This window comes from Sus scrofa, chromosome 1 (genome assembly GCF_054392235.1).
Source record: "Sus scrofa isolate SSC_HxYL_T2T_F1_AM1 chromosome 1, Sscrofa_HxYL_maternal_Yorkshire_Landrace_v2.0, whole genome shotgun sequence".
NCBI classification, from domain to species: domain Eukaryota; kingdom Metazoa; phylum Chordata; class Mammalia; order Artiodactyla; family Suidae; genus Sus; species Sus scrofa.
Genome location: NC_139383.1, coordinates 117,322,982 through 117,342,840, shown reverse-complemented (window position 1 = coordinate 117,342,840; position 19,859 = coordinate 117,322,982). Strand labels below are relative to the sequence as shown.

General features: G+C 48.4%; 1 protein-coding gene across 3 annotated transcripts in view; it reads right to left on the bottom strand.

Annotated features, from left to right (window-relative positions):
* The window catches only part of DAPK2 (death associated protein kinase 2), a 133,962-nt gene extending 117,430 nt beyond the window's left edge, over positions 1–16,532 (bottom strand). For 2 of the 3 annotated variants that reach the window (XM_021093392.2, XM_021093314.2), the window contains exons 1-2: positions 16,434–16,503; positions 10,038–10,135 (exon numbers count right to left, since the gene is read on the bottom strand). In XM_021093392.2, the coding sequence (XP_020949051.1) occupies positions 10,038–10,114 (77 nt within the window). In that variant the 5' untranslated portion in view covers positions 10,115–10,135; positions 16,434–16,503. 3 annotated transcript variants of the gene reach the window in all.
* Between the last annotated feature and the right edge of the window lie 3,327 nt (positions 16,533–19,859).

Here is a 19,859-nt window from a genome sequence, read left to right as displayed (position 1 = left end):
AGAAGCACAGAAAACAACCACTTTAAATTTCCCCACAGTGAAAACATTAAGGTAGCTTTACAAAACTCTTAAACTACCAACAATACCCCCAAACAATGAAAAAGTACTAACAAAGCCATAAGAAAATGTGCGCATGCTCGTGACCTAGTAACCGGCTCAGTATTTCAGCTTCAACCATCACACAAATCATTCATAACCTTTGACCTGAGTTTCCAGCTCTGGGAATACACCCAGCAGAAATAATGCAGAGGGAGGAAATTCAACAAATACATTCACAGAAACACTTATTTTTAGTACTGAGAAACAACAGGGAAAGTTAAGTAAATTGGGAATGTTTATACAGCTGATTATTATGAAGGTAATGAAAGTATACAGGCTGTATTTTTTTCAGGCCAGTATTCTTCAAAAATATCTTGTCATAAAAGTCAAAGAAAGGCTGAGTAACTGTCCCTAATTTTAATTAAGGAACTTTAATTAAAATTAAAATTTTTAATGTGTTTTTTTTTTTTTTTTGGTTTTTTTTTGTCTTTTTGCCATTTCTTGGGTCACTCCCATGGCATATGGAGGTTCCCAGGCAAAGGGTCCAGTCGGAGCTGTAGCCACCGGCCTACGCCATAGCCACAGCAACTCGGGATCCGAGCCACATCTGCAACCTACACCACAGCTCACGGCAACGCCGGATCCTCAACCCTCTGAGCAAGGCCAGGGATTGAACCCACAACCTCATGGTTCCTAGTTGGATTCGTGAACCCCTGCGCCACAACAGGAACTCCCCAAAGTTTTTAATTTTAACAAAATTAAAAACTGGTACCCAAATCAAGGGTATATGGGAGTGCCGTTAACTGAGGACTGTTGGCCTGGAGCTCTGGGACAGTTTAAAGTCTCCTTTAGTTTTTAAAGGAGACTAAAGACATATGTCAAGGAAAGGCAATACATGGTCTTCCTGGGTCTTGTTCAGCAGGGAGAAAAATGGATTTAAAAAACACTATTGGGGAGTTCCCGTCGTGGCGCAGTGGTTAACGAATCTGACTAGGAACCATGAGGTTGCGGGTTCGGTCCCTGCCCTTGCTCAATGGGTTAACGATCCGGCGTTGCCGTGAGCTGTGGTGTAGGTTGCAGACACGGCTCGGATCCCGCGTTGCTGTGGCTCTGGCGTAGGCCAGTGGCTACAGCTCCGATTCGACCCCTAGCCTGGAAACCTCCATATGCCGCAGGAGCGGCCCAAGAAATAGCAACAACAACAACAAAAGATAAAAAAAAAAAAAAAAAAAAAAAAAAAAAACACTATTGGGGGGAATGGGAGACACAAACTGTTGGGTATAAGATAGACTCAATGATGTATTTATTGTACAATATAAGGAATACAAGCCAACTTCTTTTTTAGGGCCACACCCACGGCATTTGGAAGTTCCCAGGCTAAGGGTCGAATCGGAGCTGCAGCTGTTGGCCCAAGCCACAGCCACAGCCACACCACATCCTTAACCCACTGAGCGAGGCCAGGGATTGAACCCACATCCGCACAGAGACAATATTGGGTTCTTAACCCACTGAGCCACAATGGAAACTCCTTTTGTAAAACTGTAAATGGAGTGTAACTTTTAAAATGGTATAAAAAGTTTAACCAATTTTTTAAAGGAATACTAATGAGAACATTTACAAAATTGAAACAAGGATGATAACTCAGATAAAAAATATTGCATCAGAGTTATAAGTCCTGAATTTTAAAGCTGTACTGTGGTCCTGAAAGAGCATGTCTGTGTCTTTAGGAGATGCATCATGAGGCTTTAAGGATAAAGAGGCATAATGTCCACAACCAACTCTCAAATGGCTCAGAAACAATAATAGGGAAGAAGGGAGGGAGACAAAAGGAAAGGACAGCAAGAGGAAAGGAGGCAAGGAAGGAAGGAGAGGGGAGGAGGAGGAGGGTGGAGGACAGAGGGCGAGAGCAACAGAGGAGGTGACAAAATTAAAAACTGGTTAAAAACTGGTACCCAGATCAAGGGTATATGGGAGTGCTGTTATTCTGAAAATGTTTCTATTAAATTGGAAATTATTTCAAAACAAAAACATTTGGAGGCTACATGGACTCTGGATACATGGAAGGCTATAATAAGACAACGCTGAGGCAAAGAACAACACAACTCCAAATGTACATGCTGGCAATCAATAAGCAGAAAGCAAAGTGTGCCCATAGATACAAGTATATAATGGTTTTGATTACCACCCACCCCGAGGACCCTGCCTCCAGCTCACAGTTTTCATGATGCCAACCGAGCTCAAGGAGCCCACTCCCTCAGGGCAAGCTGTCTGCACCTTGTGCCAGCTTCTGACCGAAGCGTGTGCAATGCAGCCACTTTGTTTGAGTGGCTTTGTGCTTTGTTTTCCTAACAATGGGTGATAAAGGCACCTCCCTCCCTCCCTTGTCCATGGCCTCTTTCATGCAGGGCCCTATGCAGTCGCCTCTCCACATGTCCTCTCACCCAAGCCCAGGACCTGCAGCTTCTCAGCTCTTGGCAGAGCCCCGACCTCTAGGTGGTTACTTGATTCTTCCGGATTTTATACATAGCTGCCCCGCCCGGGGTGATAGTTTCCTCTGCTGAACAACTGGCACAAGTTTGGGGGGGGTCCCCCTATTAGCCTGAGGTCTGTTCCAGCTTCTCATTTTATTAGCTTTTGAGGACAGTACCCCCTTGGCCCCAACTGAGCCCTAATCTCTTCTGGGGCAAGGCCTGAGCCCAAAGTCTCCTCTCTCCATCACAGGGCCCAGCACAAAAGGGGGGTCATTGCTGTGACAATGACCTAGAGGACGGTTATGCACGAGCATATCCACACATGCTCGCTCACGTTTTGGAAACCACTGGCTTGTCTGGGATGCAGCTGTGGCCCAAAAGATTTCCTTGCCACTACCACCAAGCGGAGAGCTTTCTGGGCCCAGCATAGACAAGCTCGGTGTTAGCAGTAAGAAAGTTTTGGGGTAGGAGGGACTAGAAGCCACTGTAAAACTTCTCTGAGCCTCGCTTTTCACATCTGTGAAGTGGGAATGTGAGCCAGTTCACATCATTCTGGAAGATAGGAAGTCCTGAGCACACATACTAACATGGGGGCAGAAGATGCTTAACTTAAGTCAGTCAATCTCACCGTCTCAGCAGCAGGAAACACAAGCACGCATGTGATTGGAGAGGCACAAGAATCCCAGCCCAGGGTGGTAGGCAGGGCTCTGCCCAGAGGTGTTTCTGGCTTGTTTCTGACTCTCTCTGAGATCTGCTGTGTTACACAAAGTGGAATTTCCCACTTGGCTTCTCCTTGATAAGGCAGGTGGTCTGCATTTCTTGAGCCTGTTGCCTAACATTCTGGAGACTGTCTTCATCTGAAAATGGGAATAACAACGGCTTCACCAGGTATTACAAGGATTAAATACAATAATGTATGTCCAGGAAATGGAGATAATTTTTGTGTTTTGTTTTCCACTATGTGTTTGGGGAATCCAGGATATTCACAGATGCCAAGGCCTAAGGGAGCTGGGGGGCTTGGCTGAGATTTCCTGCCTCAGATTTAACTCAAGGCAAGGTGCAGAGAGCTCTGCAGTTAACTAATGGGTGTCTGTGGAAATTGAGCACTGAACAAGTGTAAAAGGCCTGGGCTGGACACTCTTAGGGGTGTAGGGGATAGGGGAAGAAAATGAACGGATAAGATAAAGGATGCAGGAGCCCAGCCTGGAGGCATCGGGCCCAGCAGGGAAGATGATTGGGTGACCCCTTTTGTGTAACGCGAGGTATGATGACATCAGCCCTTCACAGAGGTGTGGGTCCAGAATAAGAGGCAATACACCCACAGAAGGAGGTGTGGTAGGATAGGGTGGGTCATGGCAGGCTTTGTGGGGCAGATAGCACTGGACCTAGACCTTGGGGGAAAAGTTTAATTTTTCCAAGACTGAGCAAAGAGCCCAAGCAAAGAGACGACACAGAAGATTTAGGGACCTCTGGCCTCTGTCTCAGTGCTGTCGTGATGCTCAAAGTAAGAGAACAGATGTGGACCTGCCTTCAAAGAGTTGACAGCCCAGCACAAATGAATGTGAGACAAGCCTAATCTCAGCACTGGGACAACCCAGGGCCTGAGCAGGAGCTTAGCATTTGGGGGAATGTTAACTCTGAGCACAGGGGCATCTCAGGCAGACATAAAAGAGATGTGGTGGTGTGAGAAACAGCCCTGGAAAGATAAGAAGGTAGGAAATAAAAATAGTTGCTTGGTAAAGGCTAATAATCTTTTATTGGCTTAAATGGTCTTTAATTATTTAATTTTTTAAAAATTCATTTTTTTATCTCATCCAAAATAAGTCTCATGGATCTATATACAGTGCTGTAAAAGATATCTAATCTATTTCATTAAGTGAGAAAAGCAAGTTGTAGACTGCTCGTGTGATCCCATCTGGATCCAGAGACACACCTGATTTACACAGAAAAGTTCTGAAAGGCAACAGAAGACAAGAATCATCAAAGTCTCCCTGTGGGTGTGAGACTTGGAGGGAGAGCAGAGGGAGTTCTACTTTTCCCTTTAACTCATCATAACTTTATGACATTTGCCAGCATTACTTTTACAATAAATTTCTTTTTTTTTTTTGTCTTTTGTCTTTTTAGGGCCACGCCCATGGTATACGGAGGTTCCCAGGCTAGGGGTCTAATTGGAGCTGCAGCCACCAGCCTACACCACAGCCACAGCAACGTGGGATCCAAGCTGTGTCTGCAACCTACACCACAGCTCACAGCAACGCTGGATCCTTAACCCACTGAGTGAGGCCAGGGATCGAACTTACGTTCTCAAGGATGCTAGTGGGGTTCATTAACCACTGAGCCACGACAGGAACTCCTACAATACAATTTTTTTTATTTAAAAAGAAATAATAGGAGTTCCCATCATGGTGCAGTGGAAACGAATCTGACTAGGAACCATGAGGTTGTGGGTTTGATCCCTGGCCTCGCTCAGTGGGTTAAGGATCCGGCGTTGCTGTGAGCTGTGGTGTAGGATGGCAGCTGTAGCTCTGATTAGACCCCTATCCTGGAAACCTCCATATGCCGCTGTTGCGGCTCTAAAAGGACAAAAGACAAAAAAATTAAAGATAAAAATAAATAAAAAATTTAAAAATTTTAAATTAAATAAAAAGAAATAATAAAAGCCCCTTTGCCTCAGAGTTCATCTTGGAAACCCTCTTCCCAAACACAGAGGCAATTAAATCCAAATACCCATTATTATTGTTTTCTATAGCGCTTTGTGGCTAGACTGGGTTATAGAGCCCAGCTTCCCTGGTACATCTGAGCTTGACATACTTCCTGGAGGTTTTTGTTTCTCTCCCCAGAGAGGTTGCCCTGGTCAAGTTGTGGGTGATCTTAACCACAGAGGCCCCATGGGGAGACTCAGATCTGGCAGGCAGCTGTCCCAGGGAATTCCTCAGCCCATTTAGGAAGGCTGAGGCTTGAGAGCAGTGGCTCCATTGTGGCCCCTGTCCCTACAAAAGGAGATTCTGCAGGTTAAGGGCCTAGCAGTGTGCTGTGCACATGCCAGCCTCTTGTAGGCAGCAGGGCTTCTGGCCGCTATGTTCACCAGGAGAGCTGGGGAGAGGATGTTGAGAATGTATGGTGTAAAGGTGAGGTAGGCTCCTTGGGGTGGGCGGGCTGTGGATAAAAGTTGAATTCTCATATAGATGAGTTTTAATCTGTTGGTTTAAACCAGCAGAGGGTAGTTGCAAAGCTTCTTTAAGTTCCACCTCCTGTATTGCTGGCTCTGTGGCTCTGGACAATTCCCCTCTCCTCTTTGGGCCTCATTTTCCCTGTCTACAGAATGAAGATGGGGACTAAATTCTTGTTGAGATCCAGTTCAACAGTAATATTTTATGATTTTTGTGTTCCTATAACAATTTAATAATCTAAGGAAAGGAAAGGAATGTAAATATAGGGAAGAAGAAACCACTGATCATTTTATGCTGCTTACATTAAATTACTGGATCCCCTTAGACAGACCATAGTCATCGCTGGGCCTATCGATCAGCGCCCTTCCCTGGAGAACATCAGGTCTTCCCAAATGCTCACCCTTCTGACTCTGACCCTGCCTCCGTACCCTCAAAATCAAACCAAAAAGACTACTCTACCATACATTGCCTCTCACTCCCCAAAAGCATTCAAATTAAAAGAAAAAAATGAGTTTGTGTTTTATGGGTCCTTATGGTGTGTTGGCCAGAGCTCTAGGGTAGGAGTCAGACCACCAGTCCCCACCCTGGTCTATCACCTATTTCCCACGTGACCTTGGACAAGCCACTTCCCTTCTCTGGCCTTTGCCTCATCTATAAAAAGAGGGGTTAGATGGGTTTCTCTTTATAAGCCCTGCTCTAATATTTCCCTGCTCTGCCCTACAGTGGCTACCAGGACTAGAAGAGGTCAGAAGCTACAGGCCAGCACTTCTCCAACCCCTCCCAGAAACAGCAGACAACCTCCAGCATCCCCCAGCAGGCCGGCACCAAAACATGAGCCAGAATACAGGGGAGATGCATGGGGCCAGGCAGGCCCGGGCCATGGCCAGGACACATGGTCAAAGCTGGAATTCAGTAGCTTTTCTCACAAATGTTGTCTTATTTGCAAAATAGGGATGTGCAAGGCCTCCAAAGACATCAACAACCTGTGCTTCAGGGACCAGCCCAGGACAGGGAGTGAAGTTAGAGAGTCCTTGTTTATCAACACATGGTTTTAATTCAGATACAATATGCTTACATACCTTATACAAGTATGGCTTAATATATTTTCATGAAATGAACACACCTGTGAAACAGGCACCCAGATCAAGAAACAGAACAATACCTGCTCCTCCAGAAATCTCCCTTGTGCCCCCTTCCAGTCACCAGTCTCCCAAGAATAACTACCCTGACTTCTAGCACCAGGGCTTCATTTTGCCCCTCTTGAACGTCACACAAATGGAATTACACAGCATGGACTCTTGAGTCTAGCTCCCTTTGCTCAATATGTTTATGTTTTTATTACAGGTAAAAATGAAAAATGACTCTCATTCATTTTCGCTTTTGAAAAAAGGACTTGATGAGGGTCCCAAAGCAATGAGACAGCCCCGTGTCTAGACAAGGGTGCTCAGAGAGCTGAGGAAGCGGGTTCACATACAGTTCCTTCCAAAACAAAAACAAGCCTTCCAGCTCTTCACCCTGCAGAGTCCCACACTGTTTTCCTGGGGGCTCCAGAGGCAGGACACCCCAAACTTACTTCAAAGGCCAGAAGCTCTTGTTCACTGAACACCTGCCCTGTGCTCTGTGAGGGACACAATGGACTCAGCATCCCATTAATCCCCACAACCATAGGGTAGCTACTGTTATTATTCCTTTCTTACAGGTTAAAAAATTCAGGCTCAGAGAGGTCAAGTAAGTTGTTCTGAGGTTGCACAGCTAGGAAGAGGACCCAAACCTCAAACTATGTGTCCCCAAAGACCAAATCTCTCCACTAGTCCGTGTTGGCAGGGAGCTCACAGGCTAGATGTGGCCTCCAGCTATATATCCAACCTCAACTAGCACTGCTTGTCCCCAGCTCATGTTCCAAGGCCACAGTGGCCTCCTGCCAGCAACTCAGGTCCCAGGTTCTCCCTACCTCCAGCCTGGTCCATGCTGCTCCTCTTGCCTGCCCCTTCAGCCTCAGTCACTTCCTCCGAGCATCCTCCCCTGACCACCCAGTCCATACTAGGTCCCCGATTCTCTCTCAGAGAACCCTACTCTCTCCTTCACAGGTCATTGCACACTCTGGAGTGATTATTTATCCTTTTTTTTTTTTTTTGGCTGTGTTCACAGCATACAGAAGGTCCTGGTCCAGGGATCGAACCTGTACTACCCTAGTGACCCAAGCTGCTGCAGTGACAACTCAGATCCTTAACCACTAGGCCACCAGGGAACTCTGATTCATCCTTTTGTGATCCCTTATCACTTGTTTAGTGTCCTTCTTTGGCAATGGAACACAAACTGCAAGAGGACAGGAATGTCTATTTTGTTTGTCACTGCCTCGGACAGTGCCTGGCATGCAGCTCGCCCTCGACAGTGTGTTATGTGAAGAGGGGAGGAGAGACAAATAGGACTGTCCCTTCCAAAGCTGCGCAGTCATCCCAAGGCAGCTCTGGTAGCAGCCTGTTTATGATTCCAGGCAAGACCATTCCTCTCTATGAGCCTCAGATTCCTTGACTGTCAGATGAGGGGCTTGGAAGAAAGACCTCAAAAGGCCTTCCAGCTCCCTGACCTCTAGACCGGAACTCCTGGGACAATAAGCCATTCCAAAGGCCTCAGGCCTCTGCTGCCTCTTACTCATCCAAGTGCAGTTAGTACCTTAGTAAAGTTGCAGGTTTGAGGTGGGGGGGCTCACCAGGCTGTGAGGTACTTGGGACCTTCACACTCTGTTATGGAAGACCCAAAAACACGAGGTCTCTAACAGTTCTAATAGCTCTGATGCACAGAGTCATGGAGAGACAGGACTACAAAGGAAGGATAGATGAAGTCCACAGGAAACCGCTTCTTCCTTCTTCAGAGCCCCCTACCCTGGCTTCTCAGTTGTCAGCCTTCCCGACACAGTCCTACCCAACGCCGCCCTTGTAACACACACAGCCGCCCCTGGACCTGGCTGGAGCTCCAGGAGGGCAGAGACTGTATCATACTCATCTCTGTACCCAGAGCATTTAGCACAGACCCCTACACATAGGAGATGGCCAACATGAGACCATCAAATAAAATGCCATTGGCAGGACCCACCAGGGTCTGCTTCCGAGAGTGCCATCTTCTCCCTGTGTCCCCAAGGTCAGGAGAAGCACCTGAGGTGAGGAGAAGCTGGCTTCCTACTCAGAAGCAGACTCCAGCCCACCACCCTCCAGCCTCTTCTCAGCCCTTCCCAGGCGTAGATTGCCAGGCGTGAGGCTCAAACAGAAGGCCAAGGAGTCACCCCCCTGTGGGGTCTTTGCAGACACTTGCTCCACAACCAAGCCAGTCAGCCAGAAACAACACTCCCTGAACTTGTAACTACGCCTCCTAATCTTCTCAGAATAAGACTCCTCTGGCTGTGAAGTTCTTCAAAGTAAGAGAATGAGTGCTGACCCAAGAACTCTTTGAAGGAAAAGGCTTCTGTTTGGCACCACGGCTACAGTGGGGCCCTAAATTACTCTGCTGGGTGGGGCTGGGTATATCATGAGCACATGTGAGTGTGTAAGCACCACATGCATTGGAGAGAACGTGATAGGTGTGCAGGTGCAGACAGGACGGGCCAGATCTTGTCCATGTCACTTGCTGGCTGAACATCTTGGGGCAACTTGCTTCAACTCTTTGGGCCACAGTTTCCTCAAGAAAAACAAGAGTAAAAATAATTCCCATTTCATAAATTGTGAGAATCAAACTCTAGGACTGGTGTTCAGTAATCATCTAAACACCACCTGAATGTTAGCAGTTGTTACAAACGGGTGGCAAGAAGAGAGCTTCAGAAAAATCTTCATTTTTCTCCAGACAGGAACTACTTTTAGATCTGAGTTTATCCCTGACTGCCTTGTGGGCTGAGCAAAGCTGAAAATGCACCCAATAACTCAGACCCGAGGAACCTTCATGACCAGGATCATGTGGCTTTTCGCTCAAGGCAAAGCCATTTTTTCAGGAGGATTACTCCACCTCCCATTTAGGCTCTGAGCCTGTGAAACAAAATCCTGGGAGCTATGGAGAATCCCAAGTAGAATTCGGAGACGAAAACCAACAGGTCGGGTTTCAGTCCAGAGCCTGGGGAGGGCTTTGGGAGAGAAGTAACAGATAAAATCATCTAGATTCGCTGTAACTGTCAGCCAGGTTATGCTGAAAACACTGAACCCAACAATGCTAGTCCCTTCTGCTGGAGTCTTTATTCCCAGAGATGAATACTTACAGAGCTGCCTATGAGATGAATTACCCTCAGGATTGTTTTTAAATCTTCTCACGAGTCCTGGGAGGAGCCCATGACCTACAAGATCTACTGACCAGCACACTGCTCACAGCCACTTACCTCCCCAGCTCCTCCCCGATGTCGTAAAAGTCCTCCACCTTCTGCTGTTTGAACGTCTCCATGTTTGGGCTCCTCATGGAGGCCTAAAGCAGACAGTCCTGACACAAGAAGAAACCCAATGTTAGATTTGCCGACTGGTCCCAGTCCAAACCTAGGCCCCAAAGTAACTGGCTGCACGGAGCCAGTAATTTAACCATAACCCACAGCCCTCATTCTTCAACAACAGCCTCAAGAAAGCCTTTCCTCACCAGTGACCCATGATGTACCATTCTTATTTGATTTATATTAATTCATATTTGTTAAAGGGACTGAAAAAGAGCCCTCCTCCCCTTCTTCAGATCTGTCCTGAACCAAGTTCAGAAACACTTCGGCAATTTGTTGTCATTAAATTCAAGTCTGCAAGCAAAGAGGCAGCTGTGATGCAGGAAAAGGAGCTTTCTGAGTCAGAAGTTCCAGTCCGAGCCCCAGTTTTGCCTGAGTAAGTCTAAACTGCAGTGTCTTAACTTCCTCATCTGTAAAAGGGATTGATATTATAAAAGCCACTATACATCAGGACATTATTTTGTAAACTACAAAATGCAATGGAAAAGTAAGGGATTATCATGACCTCAGCTCCCTCAGGGGCTGTGCCACCCAACTGCAAGCCTCAACTGATTTGTTGACTCTCTCACATCTCACCCCAAGGGAAAGATGGCTGGGAGGGCTGTGACCAATTATGACAGGCATCAGAAGTCAGGAGCCTGAGGTTCTAGTTCCAATTTTGCCCACAACTAGCTCTGTGACCTCATCTCTTGTCAGAGGAGCCTCGGTTTCCTCATCTGTCAAATGGAGCTGACTCTGCCTGCCCAGGGCACCTCACTGAGAACCATAGGGCAGCTCTGAGCCATGCAGAGCACTCACCATCCACCAGAAGAGACTTCTGCATCCTCCCCTCCTGGAATTCTCCTGCCCAAGAAGCTCAGCCATTCCCGGGACAGCTACATGCCACCCTGGATAGCACCCCAAGGACAGGGCCCAGGACATAAGTCTGCAAATCGCAAAGATAAAACCAGCTACTGGTGGATGTGTCTTTCAAGAGTCATCAGCAAAGGCCTCTCAGAGCTCATTTTGGCTGGTGCTGGCAGCTTTTCTTCCACCTGGCAATAAGCTACCAACCACACCCAGGCCCCGTGAGCCCCAAAAGACTGTTTTCACCAGGCTGGGTGGAGGCTCCATTACATAAGGGCACATCTCATAAATGCCAAGTGGCCAGAGCTGCTCTAACTCTCAGGCAATGTATATATTTCACCCTCTTTCTTCCACCTCTGCCTCCTACAAACCAAAGCTATGTCACCAAGATGACACCTGCCTCCCTCCCTCCACTGAGGCACACACTCCCCTGAAGACCTCTAGGCAGAGCGGGCCTGGCTCCCTGGCCTTACTCTCAGGGTCACCTGCCAAACTCCTGCCTGCCCATCACACATCCTCCTCCCTGCTTGGTCTTCATTCAGTGCTCAGCCAGAGCCTGGCAAGTATGGAATCCTGAAAAGAGTAGGCTTCCAGAGCCCCTGATCTAGACTAGTCTGGGTGTATATTAGCCACATGACACAAAGCACGCTGGCACCCTCTCCAAGATTCGGCCCCCTTCCTCTATAAACAGGGGCAATAACGTCCATATCACCTACTTCACACATCCACATGAGAACCCACTGTGATAAGGACATAAACTCATGGGCAAATAAGAAGGATGATTATTACTGTTATAGTTTGACTCATCCCATGCCACTGTTTGTGTTTCTGCTTCCCACAGCCATTGAGACACCAATTCTGTTCCCTTCTGAGGAAAAGGTACCGGGATCCTCCTGGCAAGTTTGGCTTGACCAGATCAGAAGCCTGGTAGCCCTCACACCCTCGCCTCCATCCTGGCAAATCGCTCAAGACTAGCCCAGACAGTGGCAGGGCTGCTATCTATCCTCCTTTTTTTGGTGAAAAAATACTTCCAAATAAACCATTTGGGTCAGACCCTAGGGGTAGAGCTGGGCATAGCTACTAATTTCCCACAGTTAGATGGAAGCAGAAAACTCCAAAAAAATTCTGTTGGCAGATACCCCGAGTGGTCCCAGGAACAGCAAATATCCTCCATGTGGCAAGAAGCCAGCTCCATTTGCTATCAGGAGCTGAGCTGGATTTGAAGCAGCCCCAGCTTCCCAGAAAAACAATGAGCCCCTGCCTTGGGCTCCACATCCTGGGTGACCAGGAGCCTCCCAAGCTCAAACTAGGCCCACCAGTTCGGCCCCGACTCACCATTTCTGCAGAGCCACCTCCTCTCTAAATCCTGTATTACAGCCAAAGGTGGTCCTATCCCACTGCCCCCGAACTTTCACCCCTGCCATGCCTTAGCTCAGGCTGGGCCCACCTGGAGAGCCCCTCCTGCAAAACTATTCTGTTCCTGCAAAGCCAGGCTCAAATCAAAAGCAAGCCATCTCAGAGTACCTGTCGTGGCTGAGTGGTTAACGAATCTGACTAGGAACCATAAGGTTGCAGGTTTGATCCCTGGCCTCGTTCAGTGGGTTAGGGATCTCCGTTGCCATGAGCTGTGGTGTAGGTCGCAAACATGGCTGGGATCCCAAATTGATGTGGCGCTCCGATTAGACCCCTAGACTGGGAACCTCCATATGCCACAGGAGCAGCCCTAGAAAAAACAAAGAAAAAAAAAAAAAGCAAGCCATCTCTATGAGGGTCTATCACCCTTTTTCTTGCCAAAACAGATGAAAATTCTCCTCCTCTTTAAATTCCCAAAGAGGGCTCTTTACACATTTTTAGCGTTAGAGCTTATCACATTCTGGCTCATATTATAAACTATGTTTACATGTAACCCGGAGGGAGAGAACACAGACTCCATAGGCACACAGGCCTCAGTTCGAATCCCAGCTCTGCCACTTACTATCACAGGATGACCTTTCTGAGCTTCAAATTACTTACATAGAAAATGAGTATAGGAGTTCCCGTCGTGGCACAGTGGTTAACGAACCCAACTAGTATCCATAAGGACATGAGATAAATCCCTGGCCTTGCTCAGTGGGTTAAGGATCCTGGCCTTGCTCAGTGGGTTAAGTGAGCTGTGGTGTAGGTTGCAGACATGGCTCAAATCCCATGTTGCTGTGGCTGTGGTGTAGGCCAGCGGCTACAGTTCTGATTAGACCCCAAGCCTGGGAACCTCCATATACCGCAGGAGCGGCCCAAGAAATGGCAAAAAGACAAAAAAATAATAATAATAAATAAAATAAAATAAAATGACAATGTCAAATAAAAAAAAAGAAAAAGAAAATGAGTACAGACAATGCCTAGCATTGGCGACTGTTTGGAGAACTCACAAACACTGCTTGTATTCACTGGGACAACTACTTTGGAAAACTGTTGGATAGTTTCTATGGACATACCTAAGAGATATGCATGGAGATGTTTTCCACAATGGCCCACTTTAGAATGAACACAACAGCGCTATTAGTGAGAACTGAAAACTGGAAACAACCAAACGGCCATCAATAGGAAAAGAGATAAACTGAGTTCTACCCTACCAATGAAACTATTATCCAAAGACAAGGATAAGTAAACTACTGCTCCCTGCAGTGACATGTATGGAACTCACAAACATGATGTCGAATGAAAGAAACCAGGCACAAAAGACTACAGGCTGTGTAATTCCACTTAGGTAAAACAAATCCATGGCGCTACAAGTCAAGATAATGGTTATACCCAGGTGCAGGGTTGTGCCTGGAAGGGGACATAGGGGGTTTCTGGGGGCTGGTAATGCTTTTCTTGACGCTATGTACACTTAGTTTGTATGCAAAGTTTTACATAATAAAAAAAGAGTCTAATATCTACTTATAGGACCAATGAGATAATACATGTAGAATGTTTTTATGTTTAAATGTTTTTAACAGTCCTTGGAGTTCCTTCCCTCCTGCCTACTGTCTTGGAGCCTTATGAGGGCAAGAGTTGTGACATTCTCACATCTGTCCCCTTGTGGTAGCTGGTATACAGCAGGCATTCTGCAAGCATAGGTTGATTTATTTATTTATTTTGCTTTTTAGGGCCGCTCCCACGGCATACAGAGGTTCCCAGGCTAGGGGTCTAATCAGAGCTGTAGCAACTGATAACAACTTGAAGCCCCTTCATAACATCTCTCCCCAAGATGAATTTGCATTTTATCAATTTAGAAGCTAAAGGGGAGACACTCAGGTGGAATTATAGTCACCAAGTAGGACCCAGAGGAGGACCAAGAGGCACAGACACCTTTCCAGCCCTGAAAAAATGAAGCTACATGGCAGAGGGCAGAGCTACAACTTTTGGTCAGAGGCACAGGCCATGGCTCCAGACATTCCGTGGATGAGGCCCATCTTAATGCCTACCTTTCTCTTAGAGGAATCTCTAGAATTCACATTCCTATCCCCAGCCCTAATACTAGGTAACAATTTTGAAGGTTAACAAAGATTTCCTAGATCTTCATAAAAAAAGGGACCTCAAAGAACACCTTGGGGATTTTTAGACCCTGCTCAGGAGCCACCAGCATGAGGAAGAGAAACCAGAGAAGATCCACCTTATCTACACTATATGTTGGGGTTCTGGGTAAGAATTCGTGGGAGGAAGTATTTGAAACCCACTACTATCTGGTCCAACCCACTTGTTTTATAAAAGAAGGAAACTGAGGTCCAGACAGCAGAAGGAACCTGCTAAAAATCACACAGCTAGCCCACTCCAGCTGCTCTTCCCCTGGCTTCTGTTACGAGCACCCTCAACTCTCCAGTGCTGGCACCAAGGCTGGGAAGTCAGTGGCCTCCTGAGGGACAACCACAAGCAAGCTTCAAGGACAGAAGGATAATCCCATAAGGGACTTTCCATCATCCTAAGGCTTCTTCTTCATGGGTCCCAGCTCCCTCTGCCAAACTCAGAGATGCTCACCCAGGGCAAGTCTGTGAAATGGGTGTGATTGTCCCCTGATGCCCTACATCAAGAATCATCACATTTGGGCTCTGAGGAGGCTGACAACAGAAGGGAGAGGCACCTAGCATTACAGAGCCTCACCATGCCCTGGAGGCTCTCACCCGCCCCAATCTCTGATGAGGAAACTGGGGCTCAGAGAGGGTCAGCCACCTACCTGGGCTGACGTGAGAAAACTGTTCCTGGTGAAGGTCCAGCTCCACTTGGCACCTGCACCTCCTCACCTAGGGAGGCCTTAGGGAGGTGGTCAGGGTCAGTTCAGGTCTTGTTCCTGCCAGTGGGAAACTTGTCCCAGACCAGTACACACCCACCCACATCCACATACCCCTGTACCCCCTGCCCAAGCCTCTCCCAAAGCTGCTGAATGAGTCGGGTGCCCTGGGGGAGCAGTCGCTTCAGGTGCTAAAAACATATCTTGGGAGATGGGTGTTTTGGGAAAGAACAGGACTCTGGAAGTGACTGTGAAAAAGCCAAGACGCCAGGACCCCTCGGTCACTAGGACTCTCCCAGGAAAACCCTACAGGGAGGCAGTTGAGAAACAGTGTCAGAAACCACAGACCCCAGCTGCCCTGCACTGGATTCTAGAGTACAAGGTACAAGGGCTGTGCTCTATCCACCTTTCCCCAGGGTCCTTCCCACCTGTCAGTGAGGCAGCCAACTAAGTATGTTCTCTTCCAGTGCCCACTCCTAGCCTATCCCCACCTGCCCTGGCCTCTGCTCAACTCTCCTGGCCTCCTCTCCTTCTCCCTAAAGTGAGAAGACTAATTTCCACCTTGCAGAGTTACAGTGAGCATTTAGCCAGACCCACACCTGCCATGAGACATCCACAAATGCCTGGCCCAGAGCTGGGTCAACTGTTGACAACCCCCCTCCCCATGCTGGGGTAGAAAGCCCAGCCTGTTGCAGACCTACTGGCTGCCCCATGCCCACCCTGACTCTGCCCCAGGCCAGGCTCCCCACCCCGGGGACCACAGCTTCGTCCTGCCACAGAGAGAGCCTCCTCGCATCACCTCCTCACTCAAGGGGGAGAAGGAAGTATTCGAGAAGGCTGATGTTAAGGAAGACCTGGCCCTCTCCTCCCAGTGCTCTCCCCCCGCGGCAAGGGGTCTTAGCGTGATGGAAGCCAGTCTCCTACAATCCTCCCTAAGCACCTGGCCTCTGCCCGCAGCTCCCACCCGATCCCTCAGGTCAAAGTGCCAGACTTCGGACCGCGCCCTGGGGGAGCAGTCGGGTGCCGGCCAGAACGCCCAAAGCCAAGGCCGGTCATACCCCGGGGGAGCGGCATCAGGGACCCGGCGGCGCACTCAAGGGTAGGAGAACACGCCTCGGAGTAGTTTGCCCCCGCCAGCCCCACTCCCAGCCCCCTCTCCACACGCCCTGTCCCTCCCGTCGAGCCCGCAGACGGACACTACTCACGGCGGTAGTCTGAGCGGCAGGCGGTGGGCACGAGGGGCTCGGCGGGGCGTGCGGCCCTCGGCTCAGATCTGCTCGCTGCGCGCCCGCCCGCAGAGCGTCCGAGGAGCCGAGGGGGCGGGGCGGCCGGCCTGGTCCCAGGCGCCGGCTGGAGGCGCTCCCCGAGGCCCGAGAAGGGACTCGGGGCGCCCCCTGCCGGGAGCCCCCTCCGGCCAGCCCTGGGGTGAGGACCTAGTGTCTTCTGCCGGGTCAGGGTGAGCACCTCAGAGCCCCTGCGGATTCCAGGAGAGGGGGCAAGAGACAGAGTGGCAGGAACCTCAGGGCGTCTTCACTGGATCTGCTGCCCTTACAGCCTGTGTGTCTTTGGGCAAGTCACATAGCCAGGCATGATCGCTCAGAAAGTGGTATTTCCGGGAGTTCCCATTGTGCTTCAGCGGTTAAGGAACCCTACTAGCACCCATGAGGACGCAGGTTCGATCCCTGGCCTCACTCAGTGGGTTAAGGATCCAGCGTTGCTGTGGCTGTGGTGTAGGCCGGCAGCTGCAGCTCCAATTTGACCCCTAGCCTGGGAACCTCCAAATGCTGCGGGTGTGGCCCTAAAAAGACGAAAAAGACAAAAAAAAAAAAAAAAAGGAGAGAGTGGTATTTCCTTGTCTCCTGTTATCCCGTTATCACACAGGCGCCCCAAGAGGAAGTCCCACCAGGGAATAGGCCCCTTGCAGCGACAACGCACAGATTCTGACACACAGATTCCTCTGGAAAACTCATCATCCACGTTTCACAGTGGGGTGGGGGGAGACTCACCTCATCACCCCACCCCATCCACTCACACCCCCTGCAACACACCATTTGGGAGCAGCCTGACCTCTATGCCCCCAGTCCTGCCCAGCGCGTTGGTGAGTGAAGCTTCACATCGCCCTCAAGTCTTCCCTAATAAAAGATTGGAAAGTGGAGTCCTCTTCCCTTCTTCCTTCTGTCCAAAATCCCAGGAGGAAAAAGGAATGAGAGTGGAAGGGGTGGTAAGAGGAAGGAAGTGGAAACAGAATTTAATCCAGGTCTTCTTATTTCAAGACAAGAGGCTGTTTAGGGACAAGAGGCTGTTTAGGGGAAGATGAAGATCCCTTCCCAGAGCCTCCATCCCTAAGTCATCTGGGGGATCCTCAAAAAAGTGTTAGAGTAAATATGGTTAGACTCAAAGTCCTACATTTGGTTCAAAGCGCTGCCATGCGATTTCAGATGGCTGTAATCTTGGGCATGGCACCTGAACTCAATCTTTATCAGTAACATAAGCAACCACCCATTCTAACAGCATCTAATGGAGCTTTATGGGGCTGAAATGAGACAGACTGTGTAAGATGCACCTGGAGGACCCTCACCTTGGTGGGCAACCTCCCATTCCCCACTTGAGCCTTTCTGGACACTGGGGTATTGACAAGTATAGATGAACCAGCCCTCCCACCCCCAGCTGACCCATACCGCAGCACCTTTGACACGCTATAGAAAGATCCCAGTGCTTCCTCGTTTATCAGCTTGACAATAATATTCCAGGACAGTGCAGGCTCTGAGCGACCTCCCCCAGGAGCATCAGTCTACCTTGAATAGAGTAATATCCAAGACCAGATGTGGCTTTCCAAGTCAGTGTGCACAGGACAACCACTGGTGAGACTTCACCAGCATGAAGATGCCCTTCATCCTCAGACCACCCTCAAAACACCTCCTCCCCCTTTTCCAATTATCTATTGCTGTGTAACAAACTGCCCCAGCCTTGGTGACATGAAACAGTCTTGTCAGGCTCGTGCATGGAGGGTCAGGAATGTAGACAGTGCATGGTACATAAGGCTTACCTCTGCTCCACAATGTCTGGGACCTCACTCAGGAAGACTTGAGTGGGTGGGAGTGACTTGAATGGCTGGGGATTGAAATCATGTGGAGGCCTCTTCATTCACACAGCCAGTGCCTGGGCTGTGATGATCCCTGACCTCCGTGTCGCTGACCTACCTACTTGGGGCCCTAGTTCTGCCTCCTTGGTCTACATGCTGACTCCATCTCAGCTGAGCCCAGATCCTAACCCAGTTCTCAGCAGCTGCATCCAGGAAAACAAAGGCACAGGAGCCAAGTTAGCCATCTGTAGTGGCCTCTGCCCCTAAACAGGACTGGCCCTGCTCCTTCCTCTCCAGAACCAGGAACCCTCAGCTCTTTCCTTTCAGGAGATTTTCTGGCCTCTCAGTTTTGGCTTCTATTACTCCATCATATAATATTTTCATCCTTCTACCCAGATCAAACCAACATTTATAGACAATCTATCATGAGCAAGACACTGCACTAAGGGTTTTCCTGTCACCTCATTTAATCTCCAAGTGAAATGCCTTTTATAAACCAATACTATTATTACTGTCATTATTCTATAGATGGGGAAACAGACTCAAAGAGTATAGTGGACACGTACATTTGTTTTGGCTGTGCAATTTCCAATGCCTTCCTATTTGCAAGGAAATAACTGTGGTGGCAGCAGTAGGGCATAAGTGGATGTGATGCACCATCTCCCACCACCAAGGCTGAAGAGAGAAAACCCTCCTTCCCCAACCTCCTTCCTCCTTCCCCAGTATCCATGAAACCACTAACTTGGCCAATCAGGTACTTCTGCTCAGCACTTTGAGTCCCGAGCAAGTAATGCTAAGCTGTTCACCGTGGGCATTGGAAGCAGTGGAGGCATCCTGGGCAGATTGTTCCAGCCTCTAGAGCCTTGGGTTCCTGCTACTGCAGCCTCCCATCAATTCTGAGTCCCTCTAGCCTTCCAGTAAGTTCCTGTGTGCTGAGTTGGCAAAACTCGATGGATACTGATAGACAGGAATGTGCTCAATGCTGAAGGGCCAGGAACCAAGCAAACACATCTCCTTTCACATCCAGTTTTCCACTTTGTCACAGAGCTTCCAACACAGGAGAGAGGTGGGTGGAATTCCTGGGATGATGGTGAAGAGAAGCCGAAGGATGACAGCAGGCAATAGGACAGCAACCAGTCCAGATTGGAGCAGGGGAATCCACCGGGGAACAGAGGGCTCCAGGAGTGATGTTGCCACGAAAAAAGCAAAACCTCAGGCAATGTGTTTAACCTACTGAGTGGTGTTCTTTGAGAAGAAAGTTTAGGGATAGATTTATTATAGGTAGATAGAAAAATTAAGTGAATAAGTGACAAAGTGATTATTAATCCTAGAAAAATGTAAAACTGCATATAAGGAAATGTTCATTACAATACACTATAGCTCAGATTTGAGCTGTGAATAATATGTACATGTCATAATAATGGGAATAAATTTTTTGCAGTTTTTTTAAATTTATTTTATTGAAGTATAGTTTCTTTACAATGTTGTATTAATTTCTTCTGCACAGTTAAGTGACTCAGTATACATATATATACATACTTTTTAATAA